The sequence below is a fragment of the Mya arenaria genome, chromosome 10 (genome assembly GCF_026914265.1).
Source record: "Mya arenaria isolate MELC-2E11 chromosome 10, ASM2691426v1".
Taxonomy (NCBI): Eukaryota; Metazoa; Mollusca; class Bivalvia; order Myida; family Myidae; genus Mya; species Mya arenaria.
The window spans coordinates 40,219,050-40,244,087 of NC_069131.1; the positions used below are offsets into that span (position 1 = coordinate 40,219,050).

Consider the following 25,038-nt stretch of genomic DNA (forward strand, 5'->3'; position numbering starts at 1 on the left):
CTAGGTCAAGTTCGATATTGGGTCATCCGCAGTCAATAACTAGGTCACTAGGTCAATTATTAGAAAAACCTTGTGAACACAACAGAGGTCACAATTTTGACCTAATCTTTATGAAACTTGGTCAGACTGATCATCTCTATGAAATCTAGGTCAAGTTCGATATTGGGTCATCTGGGGTCAAAAACTAGGTCAGTAGGTCAATTAGTAGAAATACCTTGTGAACACATTAGAGGTCACAATTTTGGCCTAATCTCAATGCAACTTGGTCAGAATGATCATCTCTATAAAATTTAGGTCAAGTTCGATATTGGGTCATCCGCGGTCAATAACTAGGTCACTAGGTCAATTAGTAGAAAAACCTTGTGAACACAATAGAGGTCACAATTTTAGCCTAATCTCAATGCAACTTGGTCAGAATGATCATCGCTATAAAATGTAGGTCAAGTTTGATATTGGGTCATTCACGGTCAATAACTAGGTCACTAGGTCAATTAGTACAAAAACCTTGTGAACACAATAGAGGTCACAATTTTAGCCTAATCTCAATGCAACTTGGTCAGAATGATCATCTCTATAAAATCTAGGTCAAGTTCGATATTGGGTCATCTGCGGTCTACAGGTGAGCGATACAGGGCCATCATGGCCCTCTTGTTTAATAAAAAATGCTACCAGCTTGATTGTCATGTCTCAAGACAGAGCTAAACAATACGACAACCGATATTCGATAGCTGATCGGCTTTAATTACAGAGTGTGGTACCACCGCAAACCAAGACAACTTGGTTGATACGTTTATTATCAGAGGTGACGATGCTTACATCGAAGACTGGCCCTGGTTTGCCCTAGTTATGGTTGGGACCAACTTACTGTGTGGCGGGACTCTCGTACATCCATCATGGATCGTCACTGCTGCACACTGCCTTGACTTGTATGTCATCTTGCCAGCATAACATTAAATGTTGAAACATAAAATGCATACAATCTGTAAAAATGTTCAATCGGAAGTAATATACATTATATTGTTTGTCCAAAAGTGTATAAGTCGCAGTATAATAGGAACTATTCATTGACAGATGACCACGGTTTCTACAACCATTTTAAGCGGTATTCTGCGCCACACACAGTTATTAACCAAAACTCGTTCTTTCCTGTTTAAGCATTATTTCAAAATGGTTCATGTAGTAATGAATATAGCTAAGAAATCTGGTCCTTCGCATGCATTGACTACGCCATAAAGAGTCTTGAAAAATAAGAAATAATACCGCCCCTTGAAAGCAGATCGTTGACAGTATTGAAGAAAAATGGTGCCGATGAACAATCAGTCAATCCCAAACTGAAACATTCATTATTTGTAAAGATTGTATGCTAATAATTGATTACATTTATAAGAATTTATTTACCAATACCTCTATCGGGACTCTTTAATTAGACGCAAGTGAGCTTGCTACTACGCGACCCGGATAACCTTTGGTTGTTTTGATTTTAGGTTTGTACATCTATGATGACTGATTCCCCCTTTCTTTCTCAGTTATTCAAGTTAATATCATTTTCTTTGATTTTGTTCAAGTAGTTATTTGTCATGACTTATTCTCTTACAGTATTGACGATTACCAGTATCAGGTTCACCTCGGAGTTCAATCTACAGCTGAACCAGGCGATTGGTCACAAGTGATTCCTGTGGATCGATATCACGGTAAAACCATTAAGACACGTATAACAAGCTCCACGCTGTATGGAATTCAAACGTGTATTGCGGTATCAAATCAGTATATATTAGTGTCATCACCGAAGAAATATATATATATAGTCAGCACATTTACGGCTGCTTTATATTATATTAACATTATAAATGCAATTTAACATGTATATTTTTATTTGTGAATTTGTTTGTTATTGTGATAATTAAAAAATGATTGTTACAAATATATGAATGTTTGTATTTGTCGATTTTGGCAAATATTCGGCCATAAGGGTTTACGACCTGCTTTAAATAAATGTTCTGTTCTATTACCTTATTGACCATATATTTTCCGTTATATGGTTTTATTTGTCTATTTAATGATATGCACAAAAATGAAAAAAGAATCAGTAGTTGTATAATGACTAAATCAAAGAAAACTAAATTGGAAATGGTTAAATATTTAGGTAAATAAGTGAGTATTTTCTCTTGCAGACTACGGATATATTAACAGACCATACCCGAATTATGACATGGCGTTGTTGCATCTTGAACATGAAGCATTGATAACAAACTTCACACGACCCGTATGCCTTCCTAAGGCAAATGCCTACCGCTCGGTTGAAGCCTATGTTGGTACCGAGTGTTTTGTGGTCGGATATGGGATAACAGAGAAAATGTTTAACGGTAGTCTGGTCATTACATTTACTAATTAAGTAATCGGAAATAATTCTACAACATGAACAAACTTATTTCATTGCCAACAGGACTAAACGTTGAAAAGTTTATGAAGGCAAGCACTAGACATTCATATAGGGTATAAATATCTGGTTAATTTTGGACTGCATGTCTCTGCTTAAACATCAACAAGATTTATGTTTAAATGACTCTATTTACACTTGTCTAGATCCCACAGGCAGGTTAGAGGTTTCTCCAAATCTTCGGAAGAAACGGGTGAACATAGTTTCATATCAGTACTGCAAAGACATATGGCTACAAGAAAATGGATACTACAATTTTCCAACTGACGTCATTTGTGTAGGAACGGAAGGTCCCGATTCCCCTATATGCTTTGTAAGTATCCATTAGATATTGAACACATTTTGTAAAATATTTATATTTAATAAAACCAAATATCACGTTGTTTTTGTGACAAAGAACAATGGATACTACATTGTCAAGCCCAGGAGCCAATCACATAACGAAAGGTCTTTTAAGACGCGCATCGATATTAGTTTGATCAGGTACAGAAACTTTAATGTCAAGTTATATATTTAAAAACATATTCTTTTACATTCTAAAAATAAATTGTTTGTTTCGTAATCTAATTTTAAACATCCAACAATATAGGTTTCAAATAATCGGCCTAATGATACGTTTGTTTTCAAGATGGTCCCATGTCTCTAACATTAGTGAATCGGACGACACTCATATTATCGTTACATTTGACGGCTCATGTTAACGTTACATTTGAATAGGGAGACTCTGGTGGACCACTCGTCTGCAGGGCAGACACTGCACGATGGGAACTACTAGGTATTGTAAGCTTTGGGTTCGGAAACTGCTTGCATGACATAGTTCCGAGTGTGTTCACGTCTGTACCCCACTATACGGAGTGGATAGACAAGCATTCAGGTAAATAAGACACTGTTTTATTTTGTTGTTGTTTTTAAGAGTATCATATGCTTCATGTTTATTTATTATAGATAAAGGAAAAATATATTTATAAGTATTATGAAAGGGATAATGGTCACTTCAGAAATTTCATTCCGCTCCCGCGTCCAAAATCGAACGCCAGTGTAAACAGAGCTGGAACTGAATTACAATGACGTCATTTCCGAATATAAGACTACGTTCGAATACAATTTGGTGCACTTTTCTGTAAAACTACAATTTACTGTTATTTAAGCATATACCAAACTAGTAAGAGTTTGTTTCAGGGTACGTTCACTATAGTTCTCACCTTGCAAAGAAAGATTGCAATCTTAAACAGAAACAAACATTTATCCTCTTTAAATTGATTTTTGTAAATCTGGAGTATGTTTTACTTTGATTTTCGCAGATAACGCACTACGCCTTATAATTTCGTTAATGTTTTACCATTTCAGGAATTTACAGCAAGTCTTTTCCAGAAAACTAAAAAGCGAAATGCGTAGTGTTTCAATCACAAATATTTTGCCAATACAAAAAAAACGTATGTCAATATAATATATATGATTTATTCCCTTTCATCGCATCACAATATGTATATCATTCCAGCACATGCTATCGCCTGTTAGTTACATACATGATGAACAGTATTTGTTATTTGCTAAAAGAGATGTATAATGAGTGTCTTGATATTACCTTGTTGTAGTTAAAACATGTATAATGAAATTAATAAAAATATGGCTAGCAGTTTTTTTCTTATACTATACTATAAGCTTTCATATTGAAAAATGTGATATTTCAATGAACGTTGTTGCTGTTGACTGTCAGGAAAGATAAAAGTCACAAAAAATAACATAATCATAAGCTTTTTTGTTGAAATTTAGTATTTCACTCAACAATTTAGTTGTTAGTAATCACTGCAGTTTTCAATTGTTGAGTCATGTATCTAGTATGGGCTATACCAATCAGCTTAGTACCTTTTACATGTTTCCCATTGTGAACCAAGTGACGGAAGACAAATACCATATTGGATCTTTGCTAGAGTCTGTATTCCTGATTTTGAAGCCAATCTGCGGCAACAGAGTTCCGCGTTTGTTTTGTAGATTTTGTCAATTGCACAACATGGTTCTCTGAAGAATCCGCACGCTTCGCCGATCTGTAGGCAGTTTGTAGTGCTGTGAAAGTCACGACCAAGTAACTTAAGAAGAGCTTCGTTTCTGTTAAAAATGGTTTGACCGTTGTTTGAGGCAGAAATGCCTGAAGTTTTAGTCGGAACATTTTCCTGTGCAGTAGCAGTAAGTTTTCTGTCATCTTTTCTTGCTTTCCGCATTGGTTCCAACATTTTAGCAATATCAGCCAAATGTTTCCTAACCCCATCATTTCGATACGAAAACAGAAGCCGTAAAATTTCATCAAAGTTAAGGTTCACAGACTCTGTCGCAATAGTCTTCTCGTTGTCATTCACTGTGTTACCAAAAGCGTTTCCTTCATCGACTGAAACATCGGATTCGCTATTATATGTTGCCATTAATCTGTCTATATCTTCACGTAATATTGAAACAGCCAAATCCAGATCATCAAGTTTAGTGGTCTTCATCTTTATCTTTATCTTTACTATTTTCGTTTTTCGGCCCCTCAAAATTCCCTTTGACTGCATCTTGGACCTTGCTGAAAAGAATACAAAATTTATGTGATATATAGAATTTAATTAAGGCAATTACAAGTATAACTGTCAGACAAGCATATATGTTTGTCAAATATACTTTACATTCATTAAGGGAATTTTCAAACTGATTTGGTTTATCCAGTGTAGACGAGCTCGAATATCTGATGTGAAAGGTATCAGATGAACAGATAAGTTTTCATATATCTGAGCCAGTGTTGGTAATATAAAACGTTTTGGTTTCGCTTTATAGTGCACTGATCGCTGATAATTAATTTAGAAAGAAGATGGCCGAAGATACCTGATAAATAAAGTAACTGCAGTTTTTGTTCTGAATTTTATCTGAAAACGGACATGAATTTGCCTTTTTACTATATTGAAAGACCAGAAAAGATTGTTTGTAACATATATACTTTTGTAATACTTTTTATTTATCCTTTCTATTCAAATTAACCTCTTGAAATGATAATAAAATGATGTAATATCACTAGGCATCAAGATTCACATATTTGAGTATTACATATTTTAGTTGTAATACAGAGACACGCTTACCTTATTGAAGAAATAAGATGCGATCGTTCTTCCATTTCGCCATTCGTCTCTTTAAAATATAATTATTCAACATTAATAGTTTCTAAACATAAGTAGGCTTCCATATTATCAACAGAGTCATATTTAAACACAATTGTTAGTTATTGGTAGATCTACATGTGTAATTTGTTCGAACTTCTGCGCTATACACTTAAGTAAAACCAACATGTATCAACGCTACTATATTGTTGCATTTTGTAAATAAATCAAAGCTTTATATATAATAAAATAATTGACAAATACTCACTAAATATGAGGTTATTGAGTATGATAGATGTTCAATAAAAATATTCTTACCAATGGAATGAACCAAACCAATAGCTAAAATCAATACTGTTTTCAACATAATTTCCTTTAGGTTGATTCTGTGCTACAATTTCATTCAACTAATATTTGAAGTCGAGTTGTAAGCTTATTTATATTATGCTATTACGTGGTAGACATTCCGACTCCCCAATTTTCGTTTAATCAGGCATACACACGATAAGAGTTTGATGCCCGTCGGGGTGTAAACATAATGTTGATTAATAAATGATTCACCGCGTTTTCAATTTATGTTTCTGTTTTGGTTATATTTTGTACATTAGTGCGAGCAATCGCATGACACACTCCAGATCAGAACGTTAAATAATGAGGACGAACGATACATAGGATATGGCTCAAGTCGTCATTAAATACATATTACTTTTCAATGAGTTTAGGAAATATGTAAATAAGCGAGCCTTCGAACATATTTCCAGGACAAGTTGAATAAAACCGTGTATTGTATAATGACGAGTGGCCTTTGTTGAAATTAAGGAAAATGTTCTGTACAAAATCTTAGGATGGAATGTTTATGTATAGATATTGCCATATTTGTTTGTCAAGCTTCTTACGAAAAAAACCCGGTTGCATTCGGCCTTATTTTGAGTGAAATAAGACTGTGTTAAAACTTCAAAAATTGGTAGCAGTTAAGAAACAATATTTGGAAGTTTTCACGAAACACCTTCGAGAGGCTGGAATGGTCAATACTTAAACAAGCCCAAAGGAAAAAAGGAAAAATAATAAATAATCAAAGTCTCACAGCAATCAATTAAAGTTTACATGGAAAGAAAGGTTTTGTAGGTAGTCTAGTTAGAATAATTTACTATTTTATAATAAGAAACAATTATACCGTAACCGAATTTATTTTCGTGACAATTTTATACTACTTCCTTATTTTCGAAGACATATTTCCGAATAACAACATTATTATAATAAACTATAAACGTAATATAATCGGATCAATTCCTGTTGTTGTTTTTCAATTATATTCTCAGTTTGACAACATCCTTTCATCTGCCTGGATCAAAATTAAGGTGTATTAAAGTAATAACCGTAGTCCTGAACCACTTCGACGGACTGTGTTGAGGCATTGTACAATCTGCAAACAGCAACATATATTCACGAGTTAAAATTGTATGAGCCCCGAAGCACTTACCGTTTTACATTTTGTGTTATATATACCAATAGGAAAACCAGTTATAATACTTACTTATTCGATACTGTTTAGATTTATAAATGGACATTTTTGAAACTCAGTCGGCAAAACATTCATGTACATTAAATAAACGTGATGCATTTCAAAAAGAATATTGAACATCTAACTTCCAGGTAGGAAACACTTCCACAAATTACATATTTGCCATCTGTCGTTCGCATCAGTCATAACACCACAAAGTGCCGGTGAAATCGGGGTCTCTGCAGTAGTTTTCCGCGTCTGTTTGCGTGTCCTCGGGCATGTTGAGAGACATAATGCCATGAGCGTGAGGTGTGTGTACGTCCCTACGTTGACAAGTCTTTCCATTAGATGTGATGTTCCATTGTAGTCAACCTAATTCGATGTACTAATACAACCCCCCCACCCCACTGAGTCTGAAAAGTAAGCGTTTTTTAACAGAATGTTTATACTGATTTATTTTAGCGCGATATTGAAGACAGCTGAACGCTGACAATAATCGCTCTGGGGTCGACTATAAAACTGCGTCCTTATTAAGAAGCCACGAGAACGTACTGTTTGTTAGAATCGAACCAATAAATTCTCGGATAAGAGGCGGAAACCTATACCACTCTCATCCCTATATAAATACTCAATGAACTATACTGAGGAAATGGATAAGTGATACTTTCCTTTAGATTCAAATAATTTGAACTCAAAGTAAAGGTGGAATCAAGCGCTTATTTTATAAAATAAAAAAACAACAAAAATTTACAGCCGATTAAATAGTTCCAACAGGATTTTTTGAAATATAATGATAAAATGCTGAAAAATATACAAACAAGACTACCCCAATAGTATAACATTTGACGAAGATTATGTTAATTTATCAATATTTTATAACATGAATAGTTAAAAATGAAATAATCAATACAGCATGAACAGTAAATTACAATTTGAACTTTTGAAACAAATAATATATTGTCAAACGTGCAAAGGGACTAGGCCACGAGTTAGGCCATCATCCGTTGCGGCCATTTCCCTAAATATTTATCTAATAACCATGCAAAGGTGTTTTAATAGCAAAATAGTAAAGTTTATAAACAACGACATTGTGCACCTGTATATCTATAACAATAGGAAACGTAATGAGAACATTTTAGTGAAAGATGTGTGAAAACAAAAATATTGGAAGAAGAGGGAGATAGATAAGATGGTTCTATCTACTGATGTTCTTTTTTTAATTTTAAAGATTATTTTATTTTTATGAAACATTGACTTTCCCCGGGGAGAAGAACGTTTTAATCTTTGGAATCTCTGTCAAGACCGAGAAGTTGTGTTACTACTAATATTTAATCAGTGTTCTGTGAACAGTGTACAAGACAAGCTCAACATCTTCGATTACTTTGCATTGTGGACATAGCGGTCAATATTGAAGGTGATTGTAAAACTAATCGAAATTTTTAATCACTACAGTTGATTCTTAGTCGCGAATGAAACACATAGAAGTGACGCTCATCACAATGATAATAAAATACTTGAAAATAATGCTTGAAGCTCGAAAGAGTTGGTAATTACCCTATACATATATCAAGCGAAGTTCATAATAACAAAAATCACGGTATCGTTAAACAGTTATATATTTCTTAACGACTATTCACAGCTACAAGACTTTGTTTCTGATTTTTTAAGGATTAAGGATTTAAGGATTGTAATCGTTTTCGGCATGTGGTAAAAGCTCTGATAATGTAGGCTATTCCTTTTGGTTGTTTTGCATACAAAAAATATCTATTTGATTTATCATCTCGCGAAATATTTAATCCATTCGATTTCGGTATTTAGTCTAGCAATGGAACGATTATGTTCAAAGAAACAATATTCAAGGACAAACCAACAATAAACCCAAGATAGAATGCTACAATAAAACGTATACATTTTATTGATATATGCTTAATAAACGTGAATTTAAACCTAAATTCTCGTTGGCAAGAACCAGAAAATCTGGAGAAAATTTTACTTGTGTACAGTGACCACGACTTAACCTGTTGGTTGACATTACGACAATTCTCCTTTTGAAAACCGCCATGATGGCCGGGGAAAGGTAACACAGTAACATCACCAATAAAAAACTTTGCAAATTGAGACAATGTTTATTGAAATTTATAATTTGATTCTTTAGCTTTTATGCTTGGGTCTAAGTTATGAAAAAAACAACGTTATTATGTAAGCAAAAATAAAATCTGTCGCATATCATAGTTGAAATTATCAGAAAAAGTGACTTTCTTAGAAACAGCCGATAAGGCGACGACGAAAACTACCGAATGCAGTTTCGTCACGCTTTGATGAAATATTGCTGTCCGGCATTCCCGCACTAAACATGCATTTAGTGAATGACTGGATCGATTTCATTTTAAAAGCCTTTTTTATTGCTGCCTTTAAACAAATGTAGCATAAGCTTTGACGAGACTCTGTCAGATTCTGTAACACACAGTAGCCTACTACCCGTTCGCATATATTTTTCTACAATGTTACGGTAGTTAAATAATGTCGAAATTAAATGCTTAAAGATGTGTAAATGAAAGCGATTTTTTTTCAAAACGGTATTGAATACCATTATCTCGTTATATAGGACTGTACCACGTCTTGTTGCGTGAGCAGATAGATTGCACATTGTGCCGGTATAACATTGGAGTATATACCTAATCAACTGACCATATCTGAGTACAAAAATAACCAAATGGCCACGTATGTTTTGGAGAATATAAACAATCGATCAGTTTTGTAACATATATATTGAAAACACAATGAACACAGTTATGTACAGTTTAAAGTTATCTAAATTAAATATGATTTTTGAGCGTTTTATTTGTAACTGGTATTAGCTGTAAAATGAAAAAGTTCTTTAAAAGTGTCCCTGACAATGTTTAAGGGATTGTTTTGAATGATAACTTTAAACATGACAATTATTCGGTCTTCCCATTTAAAACAATTTAAGAACTACTGATATTTGGTTAATATTAAGCACTATTCCTGTACCTGTTTGGTAATGCAAACAATAACTTCAAGAAAATTTCGAGAACAAAAGTAGTTTCCATTTTGACCATATTTTGACAACACTCAGAGGTGCATTTGAGCCACCTTCATCTTCCAGGCATGATTAGGGATATCTCATATGTAGGGATGTGTTATGCCATAACTATTTTGCTTCAGATTTGAACGAATTTAGAACGTTGTCGGTGTTTATTAACCCAAACATCTTGAGAAGAGAAAAGGAACAATTCTTTCAAACTGTTATTAAAGTATTGTTTTCATAAATGTCAAGCTTGAACATCGCCTGCGCAACAAATGTTCTGGGGAGGTATTGACATTGACATCAAGTGATGTACGTTCGCAGTAACGTGTATATGACTGCTTTAGAATAATAGATACAAGAGAAGTAGAAAGCAACAACTAGTGGATGCAATTTCGGCGAGCCTGAAATCATCGTGTTTTCAATACATATTCTATAAACAGTCTCTTTTGTGTTTGGATCGACAAATGTGTGAAATTCATCTGAAAATAGAATCTGTCCAGACGAATTTACAAACATAATATAACTGTTTCTAAATACGTAGACTTCATCTGATAGTAACTCAATTTGTTCACAAAATGCAAATCTTGACAGCTTGAGGTAATAAGAATACTCGAAAAGAATTCCTTCAATAACATATAACGAATACACTTTGTCCTTAATCTCACTTGAATATTGACTTAAAATAGCATTCTCTTCCTGCGTTATAGATACAGTTTCAACTGGGACAACATATGAAGATCTAACACCATATTTCCCAGTATGTGAGACAAAGTCACAAAGCCTGCTGAACGTCTGTGTAACGACAAAGTCTTTGTTATCAACATGAACAAGCCACTGGCTGTTGACAAGCCGTTCAGTGTCCGCCAGGACTTCAGCATACGACATACGCTTGATTCGTCTGAGTAAAGTGTAAATAAAGTTACTCGCTGTTCCATTTTTACCATAGTAAATTATTCCTGAATTAACTATCCAGAATTTTGCCCATGGTGAATTGAAGTTTACTGGGAAACGCTTCCCCATGCCGTCAGGTTTGTTGAAAATTTGTAAGAATAGATGTTCAGATATATAAGGAGTCAGTGTAAAGTTGAGACAGATATGATATTTTGATACTTTAACATCAAGAAATGGTGGTCCACAAGTTCCATCTGGCTTTACTAGTCGAGTGCTTGGACATAACACAGGCCTACACACCTAAAATAAACAAAAGTCATATACATTCTTTGTATATAAATAGTATTATGCAATATAACATATAGATAACAATCTATTTTTCCCATTTATTATGGTAAGGTTCATATATATAATCTTAAAAATAAGTATAAATATTTAAATATAGGGAAATGGGATCGGTGTTTACTGCTTTAGGACAATTGTGAAGAACACTGAAAGCTCTTATAAAGGATATTTCGAGTTACAACATTTACAAACGTGCATTTGAATTTTATTCAAGGACATTTAAATTATAATGCTTGGTTGAACGCTTTAACAAAAATGCGATTTACAAAAAGCGTCAACATCAAATACATACGTTTGCGATACCCAATGCTGTGCACACACTTCTTAAATGTGTGTTTTTGTCACTGATTGGCATGTTTAACTCGGGTAGTGTTGTGCCCGCTAATAGAACTGTAAAGGCATTTGCATTACCAAATGGATTTTGGTCTTCGACATAGGTCATATACACATGCTTTGGGTGTATACACATGTTTTGGTCTCCATGGCAGGACTTACAAAACATGTTTTTGTACCAAGAAAAATGATTATTTTGTGCCGTCATGACAGGCATGAATGGACCGTGTTCACATACATCTATTAATTCCGGTGAAGGCGAGGATGATGACCCGTTACATGTATTTATTTGTTTTGGAAAACATTGTAGGACTCTTCTTGGTATTCGAAATGTTTCGGTTGGCAGCATGAAATCAACAAAACAAAATTGTTGTTCGTCGAAGTTAGTTATCACCCGAGTCATTAATTCGTCAATGGATTTAGCAGCGATTCCATTTGTATACATTTTACATGTAAAAATAGTTTTAAGATTCACAGAGTCCTGAACATGATGGCATTGCGCACATTTCTCATTCTTGTAGATCAACTTCCGTTCAGGGGAATATACAGGACTTAGGCTTCCCCATGATGCCACTATTTCTTCTCCGCATGCATAATTTATTTCTCTGGTGTTTGCCTGCAAAGAATGATTAATATGGTATTTTCGAAGAAAGAAAAACAGCCGATTTGGATTCTACAATATATATTAAACTCAAAAGACTAAACTTTAGGTTTGTTCAGTAGTTTGGCATAATTGAGGATTATTATCAGTTATCCGTGTACCGTGAATTCCATAGCACACAAATACTTGCGTCAAGTCTCGATATCAGTTTGTTTTACCTCATCGACGAATATACAACTTAAGACCATAGTTTTCTTTAATATATTTGTTTCGTGTATTAAAGGTATTACTGTTGCGATGAAAATACGAGAAGAAACACAGCATAGCACCAAACAAACGCCACTTGCAAACTCGTCTGTGAATATCGGTCACAAAACCCGTTTGCATGAAACACATTTGGGGAAATCATATACCTCTAATGGAAATGATATTAAGTTGTAGTGTTGCAAAACCTTTTCTTATAAAGAATTGAACGGTCAAAGCTTTCCAAGCATAAGCACTTGAGATATAACATATAAACATATCTGTTATATTATACCTTAACAAGTGATTCCCTTCTTTATGCATATGATGTTGACCGGTTCGTATATCACTGTATTTGAATCAGATCCAGTTTTAATGACGTCAGCGGTCCATATCATATTTTTGGCCGGTCCGGACCTCGAAAAAAATATCATAATGACCGCGCTGACGTCATATAAATGGTGGGTGCTGCTTGCGACTTCCACAAAGGCGAAATAAAACCGTCAGCAAAAGTTATTAGCTTTGCTAACGCCACGGTCCATGAACACCTTCGGGGGGCTGACTGGCCGGTCCTTTTAATGTCATATGACCTTCAGTGGTGTGTAATATTTCCTAAATATAGAACTGTCCTAAAATGACATTGTTTTAGATTGTATTGATATAACATAGTTTGAAGTAGACTGAATCCAGTTTAAACAGTGTACTACAGCAAATGCTAAACAACAATGAGTTATACTCATGTTTATACATACGAAACCACTATATTAAATATAAACAACATGATGTGTTTTTATGTTGGATATTTTAAAGGTAACATTCCAATTTTGCTATTATTTTTGGCTGTATGCACAATGTTTAAAACCGTTTTGACGCATGCATTTTTTTGAGAAATGACTTAGTAGTTGGGTGATAATGAAGCTAGGTGTTTTTTCACTCTACAATTACAGGGACAAAATCCTATAGTCAAGAGTTTTACATTTATTTCGAAAACGGCTAGGTACTTAGTACACTTAACAAGAGGCACATAACATGACATTGTTCTTCTTCTTCGCACTAAACCATTTCGAATAATATTAACGTTATACGGACTCACCAAGCATCATATTTGCATAATCCTTTTATGATTTTTATTTAATTTTTGATCCCTGGTGACGCAATATAATGTTGGTTTTATTTTGAAAAAGTATTGCTTGCTGTTATTTATATGCTAAAATGACACTTTATAAAAACAATTGCGGTATGTTTCGTTATTTTTACCAATTGAAATCGGTCATGAGCTATTGTCTATTGTACAATATTTAACGGCCATAAACTCTTGTTCGTAATATTGTTTTGGTATTACTGCTACATGCTCATGCTGTACATAAAACTCTTTCCAAATGGAACAGAATAACACGGGGGTCCCATGCCTCTAAAACTCATATAGTTGTCGATATGTTGCCTTAACCATACAAGGGCATTGGTTGCCCGGTTAGTACAGTGGTTAACACACTCGCTTCTCACCCAGGCGATTTGATTCCCGCCCTCACAAGCATGTGAGTTTGGTTTGTGTTCACCACGCCAGACAAGTGGTTTTTCCCCGGGTACTCCGGTTTCCCCCACAACACTAAACCACGCTCTCGCGTAGCATCGTGCCAACGAGAGTGATTAATATAGTGTTGTAAACACTTGTTTTACAATTGTTATAAAATAAGTTTAAACTAAACTAAGAAAACTGTTCATATTGACAATGGTCGAAAAGCAGTTTTTACAAGCGAGTAATTAAAGACTTGACATTGGAAATTTACTTATTTACATTTTTGGTGAAATTTTAGTCGGCGCGTAGTAAAACATAAACATTTAATATGACTTTAGTTATAACATGTTTTTGGTAAATTTATAATGAGCTTTGCAAATCTATCCACATTTGTAAAAGTAACTCATTGCGTGGAGTGATGTCCCCTTGGTACTGACATGTTTTTCTCACCGGTAGTGTTAAACTTGGATTTAAAAGTGTTAAATAAAGTAAATAACTTAAATATTTAAACCCGAAGAACTAGGAAGAGATGCGGTAAACAATGATTTATGTTTAAACAAACTTAGAATTAAGAAAATTTGTCATTTGTAACTTTTATAAACTTCGGTCATGGTTCGTATTAATCAATGGGCGCAGCCATATTGAATTATCGATGAGTAAGTAACTATTAAGATAGGAGATTAATGCACCGGCTTGAAAAACTGTGCTCAATAAAATTGAATGTATACTTCACGCCAATGATATAGAGGACAACTGAAAATAAATGGCCGATTCGACAAAGCGAAAGCATAGCAGCACAAGCTCTTGTGATCTAGACAGCAGTCATATGTCAGAGACACACAAAAATATTACAACTAAAAATACATCACTAAAACAAACTAAAAAGAAAGGCAAAGTCGATGATGGAAGCTTGAGCGTAGAAAAATATCCATACACAAAAATGTCTGAATCTAAGGCAAAACAAACTGAAGACAAACAAACAAGTGAAAACAATTCCGATGCTGGAAACAATGAAAGCATAGAAAACTCATTAAGAGAAATAAACAAAAAATTGGCAAATGTCATAACAAAGGATGATGATAGTCTGAGAGGCATGATGACAACTTTAATAAATGATATGAAAACCGATTTGTTAAAATCTTTTGAACACAAAATCGAAGTACTTGAGTCGGCTTTGCATGACTTACGGCAAGAAAATGAACAGTTGCAAAAAAGAATAGAAAATTTAGAAAAAACATGTGAGAATGAAAAAGATAAGGCCAGTCAGAAAACGGTCGATATGAGAAACGTCACTCTTCTTCAAGGCGGAAAACTCAATGACCTTGAACAATATAGTAGAAGGAATAGCCTCAGAATTGCCGGAATCCCAGAAACAACGAATACGGGCAAAAACTCGTATGAGACTGCGGAGCAATCTACAAAGGTCATTGAAAAACTCAATTCGACCATTGAAGGCCTAAATTTAAATACAAGTGACATTGATATATCTCACCGAGTTGGAAAAAAATACAAAGATAAGCATAGGCAAATATTAGTAAAATTTGTGTCACGACACGTGCGAGACAAAGTCAGGATGAACCGGCGAGTTTTTAAGGGTACACAAATTTTCATCAACGAGGATTTGACAAAACTAAACCAACATGTCCTGGGTAGTATAAGAAAATCGATTCCAGAATCAGAAGCGGTGTGGACATGGGGTGGTTCAATTTTTCACAAATCTTCAAGTGGCAAAATACAACCAGTCCCTTTCACTTCCTACAAAGAATGGCTAGGTGTCGACTGGAACAAGTGCATTCTGGGTCAGCGTCTACCTACATAATATCTTACACTGAACTTTAGTTGTGAAGTATAGCTGAGGAATGTGACAACAGGCTTTTCCTACCTAATCATTCCGTCGATGCACGATATCTCAATACCATATTTTCTGGACAATTGATATGAGAGAAAGGGACCCTTACTATACATTTTCTAAATATGAATTAGAAACCTTAACGTGATTTTTTTTCTAAATATAAATTAGAAACCTTAACGTGATTTTACATGTCGATCAATTATATCTCATAATCAAACATAGATAGCATCATTCTCTAAAACAACTTAAAATAATTTGTATTTAGGATAATGGTGTACTGAACAAATTGTGTAACTTCTTAAGATATTGTTTCCCATTATAGTGTACATTTTTTAAACTAACATTATACAGGAAATAGAAATAGAAATATATCAATCTTATTCGTTAAGTGTATAGAGAATGAAATTGTTTTGTTGTTGATATTTTGTTTAAAGTGCAGATTTTCATGTTCACTAGGCATTGTGTATCCTTTTTATACGCACCGCTCAAATGAACAGGCTAAATAGATAAACCTAACTAAATCAAAACTGTATTAAGTGTATTTGTTTTCATACAACATAATTTTAAGGCTAGATCATTCATATTCAAAACTTTTATAACAGGTAAACATGTAATGTGTGTAAGATGGGTTTAACAACTTAAACAGAAGTTTGTGCATGCGTGTATGTATATGTAAGTGTATGAAAATGTGTATATATTATACAGAATGTTATGAATCACTGGTTACTAAAGTGTTTCATTACACTAATTTGTTTTATTTAGTTATGTGTCAAAATGTTTGATGACTGTCTTGTACAAATTTGCTAAGCTTATTTTTTTTCACTTTTTTTGTATTTGAATTAGCAAATCATTATACATCGCCCTTTTATTTTAGATATAGCCGTGACTAATAAACAACAAAAAAAATTAACTTATACAAGTTCATCAGAATCATAAACGAAGTTCAATTGTTTGTTTTTGCAAATGTCGCATATTTTATACAATTCAGTACTTTCTTTGTTATGGCTAAGTTGAGTCGTAGTTATTCTCAAGTTCGCTAAATGGAAACACAAATAGTATCATTAAATGTTCGGGGCTTAGGCAACACCGGTAAACGTAAACAAGTATTTGAGTGGTTAAAAAGTAAAAACTATGATATTATATTGCTGCAAGAAGTGCATTGCTCACAAAAAGTATTTTCAAAATGGAAGGAAGAATGGAATGGACCATGTATTTTTAGCGGGAATAGTATACAAATTGTAAAGGAGTGTCAATTCTTATAAATCCAAACGCTAATACAGAAACTCAACAATATACTGAAATTAAAGAAGGTAGAACTATTGCACTAGATATTAAATTGAATGAAGATGAATTAACTTTAATAAATATTTATGGGCCTAACAAAGATGAACCGGAAATATTTAAAGCCTTACATGAGTTTCTGCTTGGAAATGACGAAAAAACGTTTATTATCGATGGCGATTTTAATACGATTTTAGACCATACACTAGATAAAAAGAACGGCAAAATGGACACACACCAAAAATGTAGAGACGATATTAATAGCATAATCAACACTTGCCAATTAGTCGATATATGGCGATTGCTACATCCGTCAAAAATGCAATATACGTGGCACTCGAATAATAAACCTCACACACACTGTCGATTAGATTACTTTTTAATATCAGACAATCTATTAAATTACGTAAAAAGTAGTACTATAAAACCAGGATTTAAAACCGATCACTCTTTAATTTACGATAGATAATTTAAAGGCGGAAAGAGGTGTATTTTAAATTAAACAACTCTCTCCTTCTGGACAGAGAATATCAGTCCAAGATAAAATAATGTATCCAAGAAACGATAGATTTTAATAACGATGCAAACCCAAACACATTATGGGAAATAATAAACGGTTCGATTAGAAATGAAACAATGAAATATGCTTCATATAAAAACATTTACTAAAAACAGAGGAGGAAAAGTTAATAAATGATATAGAATGTATTGAATCACAACTAAATAATAACATCCCTGACTCTATTGATAACCTAACGCAAGCACTAGTACAAAAGAAACAATTCCTTGATGAAATCCGAACTAGACATATAAATGGAAGTATTTTAAGATCGAAAGCAATGCATGTTGAAAATAATGAAAAAAATACCAAATATTTTGCAAGTCTTGAAAAAAAAACACGCAGAGAAGAAAACTGTATACAAACTAAAAGTAAACAGTGAAATGATGGTAGGGGTTAAAAATACACTACAAGAAGAAGTCAAATTTTACAAGAAACTTTATAGTAAAAGCACAGACCTAGAAGAAGACATGAGGAACCTATTTCTTAATTCGGTTAACAATACGCTTTCTGAAATTGATAGCAACTCATGCGAAGGCCTACTTTCAATACATGAATGCGGAAATGCATTAAAAAACATGAACAATAATAAAAGTCCCGGCTCAGATGGTCTAACTACGGAATTTTATAAAATGTTTTGGAATGACATTAAGAATGCTTTAATTAACTCCTTAAATTTTTCCTTTCATAAAGGTCATTTGACACCGCTCCAAAAACAGGGTATAATTTCCCTTATTCCAAAACCTGACAAAGATTTAGAAAACCTATCAAATTGGAGACCAATCAGTTTACTAAACATTGACTACAAAATAGCAACGAAAGCAATATCAAATAGAATAGACCAAATTTTGCCAAACATTATTGACCCTGAGCAAACGGGTTTTATCAAGGGTAGATACATTGGCGAAAGTGTTCGACTTATTATTGAGGTCATGCAATATCTTGAAAACAATAATATGCCTGGGCTCTTATTCTTTGCCGACTTTCAAAAAGCTTTTGATAGTATTGATCACTCTTTTAAATTTGATAGCCTTAAAAGTTTTAACTTTGGCACCGATATCGTAGAATGGACTAAACTATTCTATAGATATACAAAGTATAATTATAAATAATGGTCATTTGTCGGAAGCATTTACAATTGAAAGAGGAGTACGACAAGGCTGTTCACTTTCTTCAATTTTATTTATCCTTTGCCTACAAATACTATCAAGTTATATCAAGCAAAACCCTGATATCAAGGGAATAAATGTAGATAAATGGAAATTAAACAATCACTTTTCGCTGATGATGCAACTTATTTTAATGATGGTTCAGAACATTCTTTTGAATCCTTGATCAAATCATCAGAACAATTTTCAAAATGTTCAGGTCTAAACCTGAACACAAACAAATCCATAATTCTAAGAGTTGGTACGCTAAAAACAACAGCAATACAATATTGCAGATCTAAATCATTTATATGGACATCAGAATGCGCAACAGCATTAGGTATTACCTTTTACAACAATAAACAACTAACAATTGACAAAAATACCAACAAAAAGCTTGTTGAGTTTCATAAAACACTGAATCAATGGGAACATAGGAAATTAACGTTAATGGGTAAAGTAACAGTAGTGAAAACGTATGCTCTACCTAAATTAATATACCCATTTACAGTTTTATCGAATCCAAGCAAACAATGTGTTGAACAAATTATAAGAGCCATTTTCAAATTCCTGTGTGATGGTAAGCCAGAAAAAAATAAAAAGAAATATTTTGTATCAAAACTATGAAAAGGGTGGACTTAAACTTACAAATATTGCAGCTTTCATTGACTCTTTAAAAGCTGTTTGGGTTAAAAGATACCTGGATGACACTAATAAAAGTCAATGGAAATTATTTTTTCACAAAAAAATGAAAATGTATGGAAATAATCTTATATTTGAAAGTGAAATGGGTAAGTGTTTTATTAATAAAGTGTCAGAAAACGGCACATTTTTGAATGATGTTCTCCAATCATGGAACAAAATAAAACAAATACACGACTCTTAATAAAATCAAAATTGCCAAAACAGTGATCTGGAATAACAAAAATGTTCGTAATATAGGAAACACTATATTCTATAAAAAATGGTATGAAAAAGGCATAAAGTACTTTGAGCACATTTTTGATTATAGAACGAATACATTTTACAATTTTAATCAAATTGAATATTTATACGGCATACAAAGCTCCGATTTCATAAGATACCAAACCCTCATTAAATCAATCCCGATGGAAACGAGAATACAGCTTACTAAAGATGGAATTAGCCACACTAACAACAAATCATTCAAAGAAAAAGTTGTACAATCAAAGCAATCAAACAATTTTCTTTACTTAATATTACTTCAAACAACATTAACACCAACTCCAGAACTAAAATGGACAGAAACTTTAGCAAGCGAAAATGAACATATGGAATGGAAACATATCTATAGTAATATATACAAATCAACAATAGACACCACCTTACGTAGTTTTTATTACAAGTTCCTTTTGAGAATAATACCAACAAATACATTACTTTTTAAGTACAAACTTGTCGATTGTATATTATGCTCATTTTGCCAGTCAGGTGTCGAATCCATAGAACATCTATATTGGGAGTGCTATGAAACACAACAGTTGTGCAATAAATTCAATATTTTTATTGCCTCAACAACAATTAACATCGTAATCAATAAACGTGAGGCTTTATTGGGAATAGTATGTATAAACAAATATAGTAATGTTTGCAACTTCCTTATTGTTTTAATGAAATTTTATATAAACTCAACCAAGTGCAATAATAGACATCTATCCTTTAATGCATATATGATGTATCTTAAATTAAGGATTAAAATAGAAGAGCAAATTGCTTTAAAAAACGACAAGTACGAAGCCCACAATAAAAAGTGGGAAATACTGAAACTAACATAATTAGTAAAAGACACAAATAGCCATAACGATTCTTTTTTTTATTTTTTTATTTTCGTAATGTATATATTTGTTGAATTATTTAACAAATATTAAATCTCTATTGTAGTTTTTACTTGTATGCATACCTAAGTGAAGGGGACATCACTGTCGTGTGTGTGTGTGTGTGTGTGTGTGTGCGTGTGCGTGTGCGTATGCGTGTGTGTGTGCGTGTGTGTGTGTGTGTGCGTGTGCGTGTGCGCGTGTGTGTATGTGCGTGTGTGTGTGTGTGAGCTTAACCATACTGATAGAAAATGCATAGACGTTTATATTATATAAAGATGAAGATACTGTGTTATTACTACTCTATGTGAAAATAAATGAGAAAAAAAGTAACTAATTGTCAGATATGTACATACTTATAAATAATACAATGAAAACTACAGAGATACTCCTAAAAGCCCAACCAAGTAACAATAATTCATTCTTGACAAAACCTTACATTATGATATAAAAATACGTTTGAATGTACGATTATGCCATATTTACTCTTTGAACTTTCATAATGCTTCAATACCTCAAGAAACGTACATAATTTACAAATACATGGAAACAGTAGAGATATCCTACATTTCTGTTTGTGGAAGTTACATATGTACGTCAGGTGACTGGTTAATGCTCATGTTCTTGGGGTCATCTCCCGTTGTGTTTTTCATGTACAGTACTAATCAGGCAACACTATTCAGTACCAATACTTCTTCAACTTCTACCTGAATCCTTCTCAATAGACTATATTATACAACAGTCTGCGATCCGAATATTTCCAATCAAAAATAAACCAACGTTTTAAGTTCCGAATACTTAAAAGGTTTCAGCCTCAGTACTGGCAAGAAAGGTAAGTGTTAACTGTATTGACTTACCTGACATTTTGTGATCATGTATAGCCCAAATATGTTTTCTTTGTACTTGTTTCCGACTACAGAGGGAATACACGTCGGAGCAACGGCCATAGCCCGTTCGTTTGTGTACATTTCATCAAAACAGCAGTTCATTGAAATAGTACACTTTTTCGAACAGCTGCACTCTGTATAAAATGTGAATGTAAAGTAAGGAACGCATGTAAAATATGTCAATTATTTACCTACTTTTCAACGACAAATATTAAAATAAATAACTGCCTGTCAGAAATTATAACGAAGAAAATGTGTACTCATTCTACTTGTACATATCGACTGTACATATCATAGCCACACTGAATGGTGTACACTTAATGGTATACAATTACTGTTTATTTGCTTAAATTGTTTATTGGCAACTATAATTTATCAATTACTTTTTAACGATAGAAAAACTTTCTAATATGTTGCGTTAAAGTGTATCGAACTCATTTTACGGTATACCATCTACAAGAGACACTTTGAGACCGTGTGCTAATATGAACAGTCAAACGACGAGGTGTTGATAAAATTTCTTACCTGCACACTGGTTGTCACAGGCATTTATTTCGAGAAACCGGGATGCATTACAACTTTCTTCCATTCGCTGATGGCATTGTTCTTCTGTCATTTCAGCGAACCCTTCCATTGTAAAGCAACTTCTAGAACATAGAATTACAAGAAACAAACATGAATAGAAACAACGCATGGTTAAAACGGAAAATGAATGGAATTCTTAGACTGGTTTCTCAAGTTTATATACTGCTAGTGTGGCAACTATTAAATATAATTAATGAAAAGACATTATTTATGATGTGTTTGTCAAGGGTTGTCATTTATTTGAATAAAGAAACTTATGTAAACATTATCCAAGATAATTTGGGGTAAAGAACGGTACAATATTTAATGAATGTCAATTAGCTACAGTTTATCAGGGATTTTAGAAATTATTTTTGCCGTTAATGGCCAGTTTCGACCGAATACATTATTTTCCGTTTAAATGACAATCATTATTTTTCGAAGTGGGCAAGATGTAGACGATTAGCTGTTTTACGTTTTTTTATTTGTAATTAAGCAAAAAATATTTCATTCAAAATGAAGTATTAGGTAGGAATTTACTATGATACAGGTAAATGTCAAGCAACTGTTAAAAATATAATTATGGGAAAGAACAATGGTAATTAGATAATACCGAATGAAATATTTCCGAGGTAAATTGAAAATGCGTATTTAGAAAAAAAAAATGAAAAAGATGAGAGAATCTCTAAGAGAGATGAAATCGCTGCAGCAGAGTATTGCGTCAAAATAGCGTCTGTGTCAGGTTTCAACTTAGAAAAATCAGGGGAAATAGTAGTGTTCCCTTTCTCGGAATCAATGGCGTAAGGCCATAACAATTGACCTTACGCCATGACTCGATATGCCACGCCCCCGATAGTCAGGGGAAGTTACTCAACCTATGTCCAACATTGACCAAAGATGGCGGATTTACAAAGGCGTCTCGGTCTCCGGGATATTCCGGACAATATCAGCTTCGAATACGTTAAAGAACAAATATCGCTGAAGAAAACCCCCAGAAAGCTTCTGTTGTTTTATCCGGCAGTTACATTAAAGAAAAAAAGTATTTTCGGGGATTGAGAAATCTGTCATGATCCGATGTGAAGTACACCCAAGTCAAAGAAATTCTGATCCTTGCCATGTAGTCAATCTGGAAGTTGACACTTTGAATTAAAGTGCACTAGACTCCCACTGCAAGTGGCAGCAAGGGTATGTATAGTTTTCTTCATTAATCGTAAGTCTAATACACATTTAAGACTAGTAGGATCTTCCCTCTTGAAACAAAGGACGCTGTACACTATGTGAAGATTAGCTTTAATTATGTAAGTTATTACTTTAAAACTAGAATGTAAAAAATTCAGAAACGATGGTACATGTTCACATGTACTTGCTGTGATTTTGGCCTTAGAACAGATGAAGGCTCAGTGTTACAAGAAAATTCCATCAATGCTGACCTATACCAGCCTGTCGCAGCAGTGGGACAAACCGTGTGGGAAAAAATAACCGCAGAGTCTGTTCCCAAACGGTCATGACCCGACCAACAAATGTAAACAGAAAGCGACGCCCTGTCATGGCCCAATATGTAGGCAACAGGTACAATAAAATTTTGACAAAGTTATCGAAAATCTAAACATACTTTTTTGAAAGATTTTATTTGTATTTAGAATATTTTAAATTTATAACATGTATAAGAACAAAATTGCATTCTTTACATCCAAAAAAATCACAGCTGAGAAGGATGAGTTGAAGTCAAGTTCGACATCATATCTCATAGAGGAAAAAACAGAAAATACACCTTACATCGACATAGTATTTAGCCGCGCCCCTGTGGATTCAGCTTTATTCTATCATATACGTATATGCACAAACAGTTTGGGGTGTACAGCATTAAAATTCACTGTTTTATTTAAAGATTCATAAAATTTGTTTCAAAACATGAAACGAACCAAATTTGATAAATTGAACTAAAAAGGCTTAAATCGAAGCGATGACTTAATATTTTGTACGACTTAATTCTGGCAATCGCTCTCTCAACATGGAATCTATGTTGAGCTATTTTCTCAGTCAATCTAATGTCAGCTGTGCTCATCTAAACACCACGTCGAGCAAAAGGGTTAATATTTAGCTTTTAACCTAGTTTATTGTTAACCCAGTCTTCCCATTTCTGGATGCCAGCCCAGATGGCATCACTTGCAAAGATGGTGTAAGTGGAATTTCTAAAGTTAAGTGTCCATATACAGCTCGGGACATGGCAATTTCTGAGGCAGTAAGAGATTTGATGGGCTTTTTCCTTGTTGATGATGGAAATACAATCAGGCGTAAAAAATCATCAGTATTACTTTCAAGTGCAAGGCCAGCTCATGATTTCAGAAGCTTCTTTTGTGACTGTTGTTTATACCAGGCAAGACCTGTACATAGAAAGAGTAGTCCCTGATAAAGATGTAATGATGTTAATGCTGAAAAAGCTTTTGATTTTTATATTGAACATTCCTAGCCATATCTCTCTCTGCCAAACAAAGAAAATATTAAAAACACATCTGGCCCCAATTTCTCGAAACTTCAAGCTTAACAGGCTTAAGTCGCTTATTTCAATTAGCCAAAATACATACTGAAAATGGATTTTGATAAATGAAAAATGTTTTTTTTCTGATAATCATACATATTTTTCCTACATAATTTCTGAAAATTCTTTAAGAAGTAAATAGAACACATTTTATAGAACAACAAAAATAGTGAGATTAGCTTAATCCTGTTATAAGGGACTTAAGAAGTTTCGAGAAATTGGGGCCAGATGATTAAACCTACAAATATTATAGGTTCAAATATGACCTGGACTTACCATCTACTTGACCATTGGATGGCACAGTTTCTGTCGCTGGTGTTGGCACCCGGTAAGAA

The 25,038-nt window shown here is 33.6% G+C and overlaps 1 protein-coding gene and 1 long non-coding RNA gene across 4 annotated transcripts in view; one reads left to right on the forward strand and one right to left on the reverse strand.

Annotated features, from left to right (window-relative positions):
* The window catches only part of LOC128207044 (uncharacterized), a 54,826-nt gene extending 50,753 nt beyond the window's left edge, over nucleotides 1-4,073 (forward strand). For all 3 annotated transcript variants that reach the window (XM_052909852.1, XM_052909853.1, XM_052909854.1), the window contains 6 exons: nucleotides 749-926; nucleotides 1,597-1,691; nucleotides 2,172-2,363; nucleotides 2,584-2,750; nucleotides 3,155-3,311; nucleotides 3,785-4,073. In XM_052909852.1, the coding sequence (XP_052765812.1) occupies nucleotides 749-926; nucleotides 1,597-1,691; nucleotides 2,172-2,363; nucleotides 2,584-2,750; nucleotides 3,155-3,311; nucleotides 3,785-3,816 (821 nt within the window). In that variant the 3' untranslated portion in view covers nucleotides 3,817-4,073. The remainder of the gene's footprint in view (nucleotides 1-748; nucleotides 927-1,596; nucleotides 1,692-2,171; nucleotides 2,364-2,583; nucleotides 2,751-3,154; nucleotides 3,312-3,784) is intronic.
* A 739-nt stretch (nucleotides 4,074-4,812) lies between these two features.
* Nucleotides 4,813-5,954, reverse strand: LOC128207045 (uncharacterized). The gene is made up of 3 exons (XR_008256642.1): nucleotides 5,878-5,954; nucleotides 5,542-5,590; nucleotides 4,813-4,994 (listed from the first exon to the last, which is right to left on the reverse strand). It is a non-coding gene; the product is annotated as an uncharacterized LOC128207045 (long non-coding RNA).
* Between the last annotated feature and the right edge of the window lie 19,084 nt (nucleotides 5,955-25,038).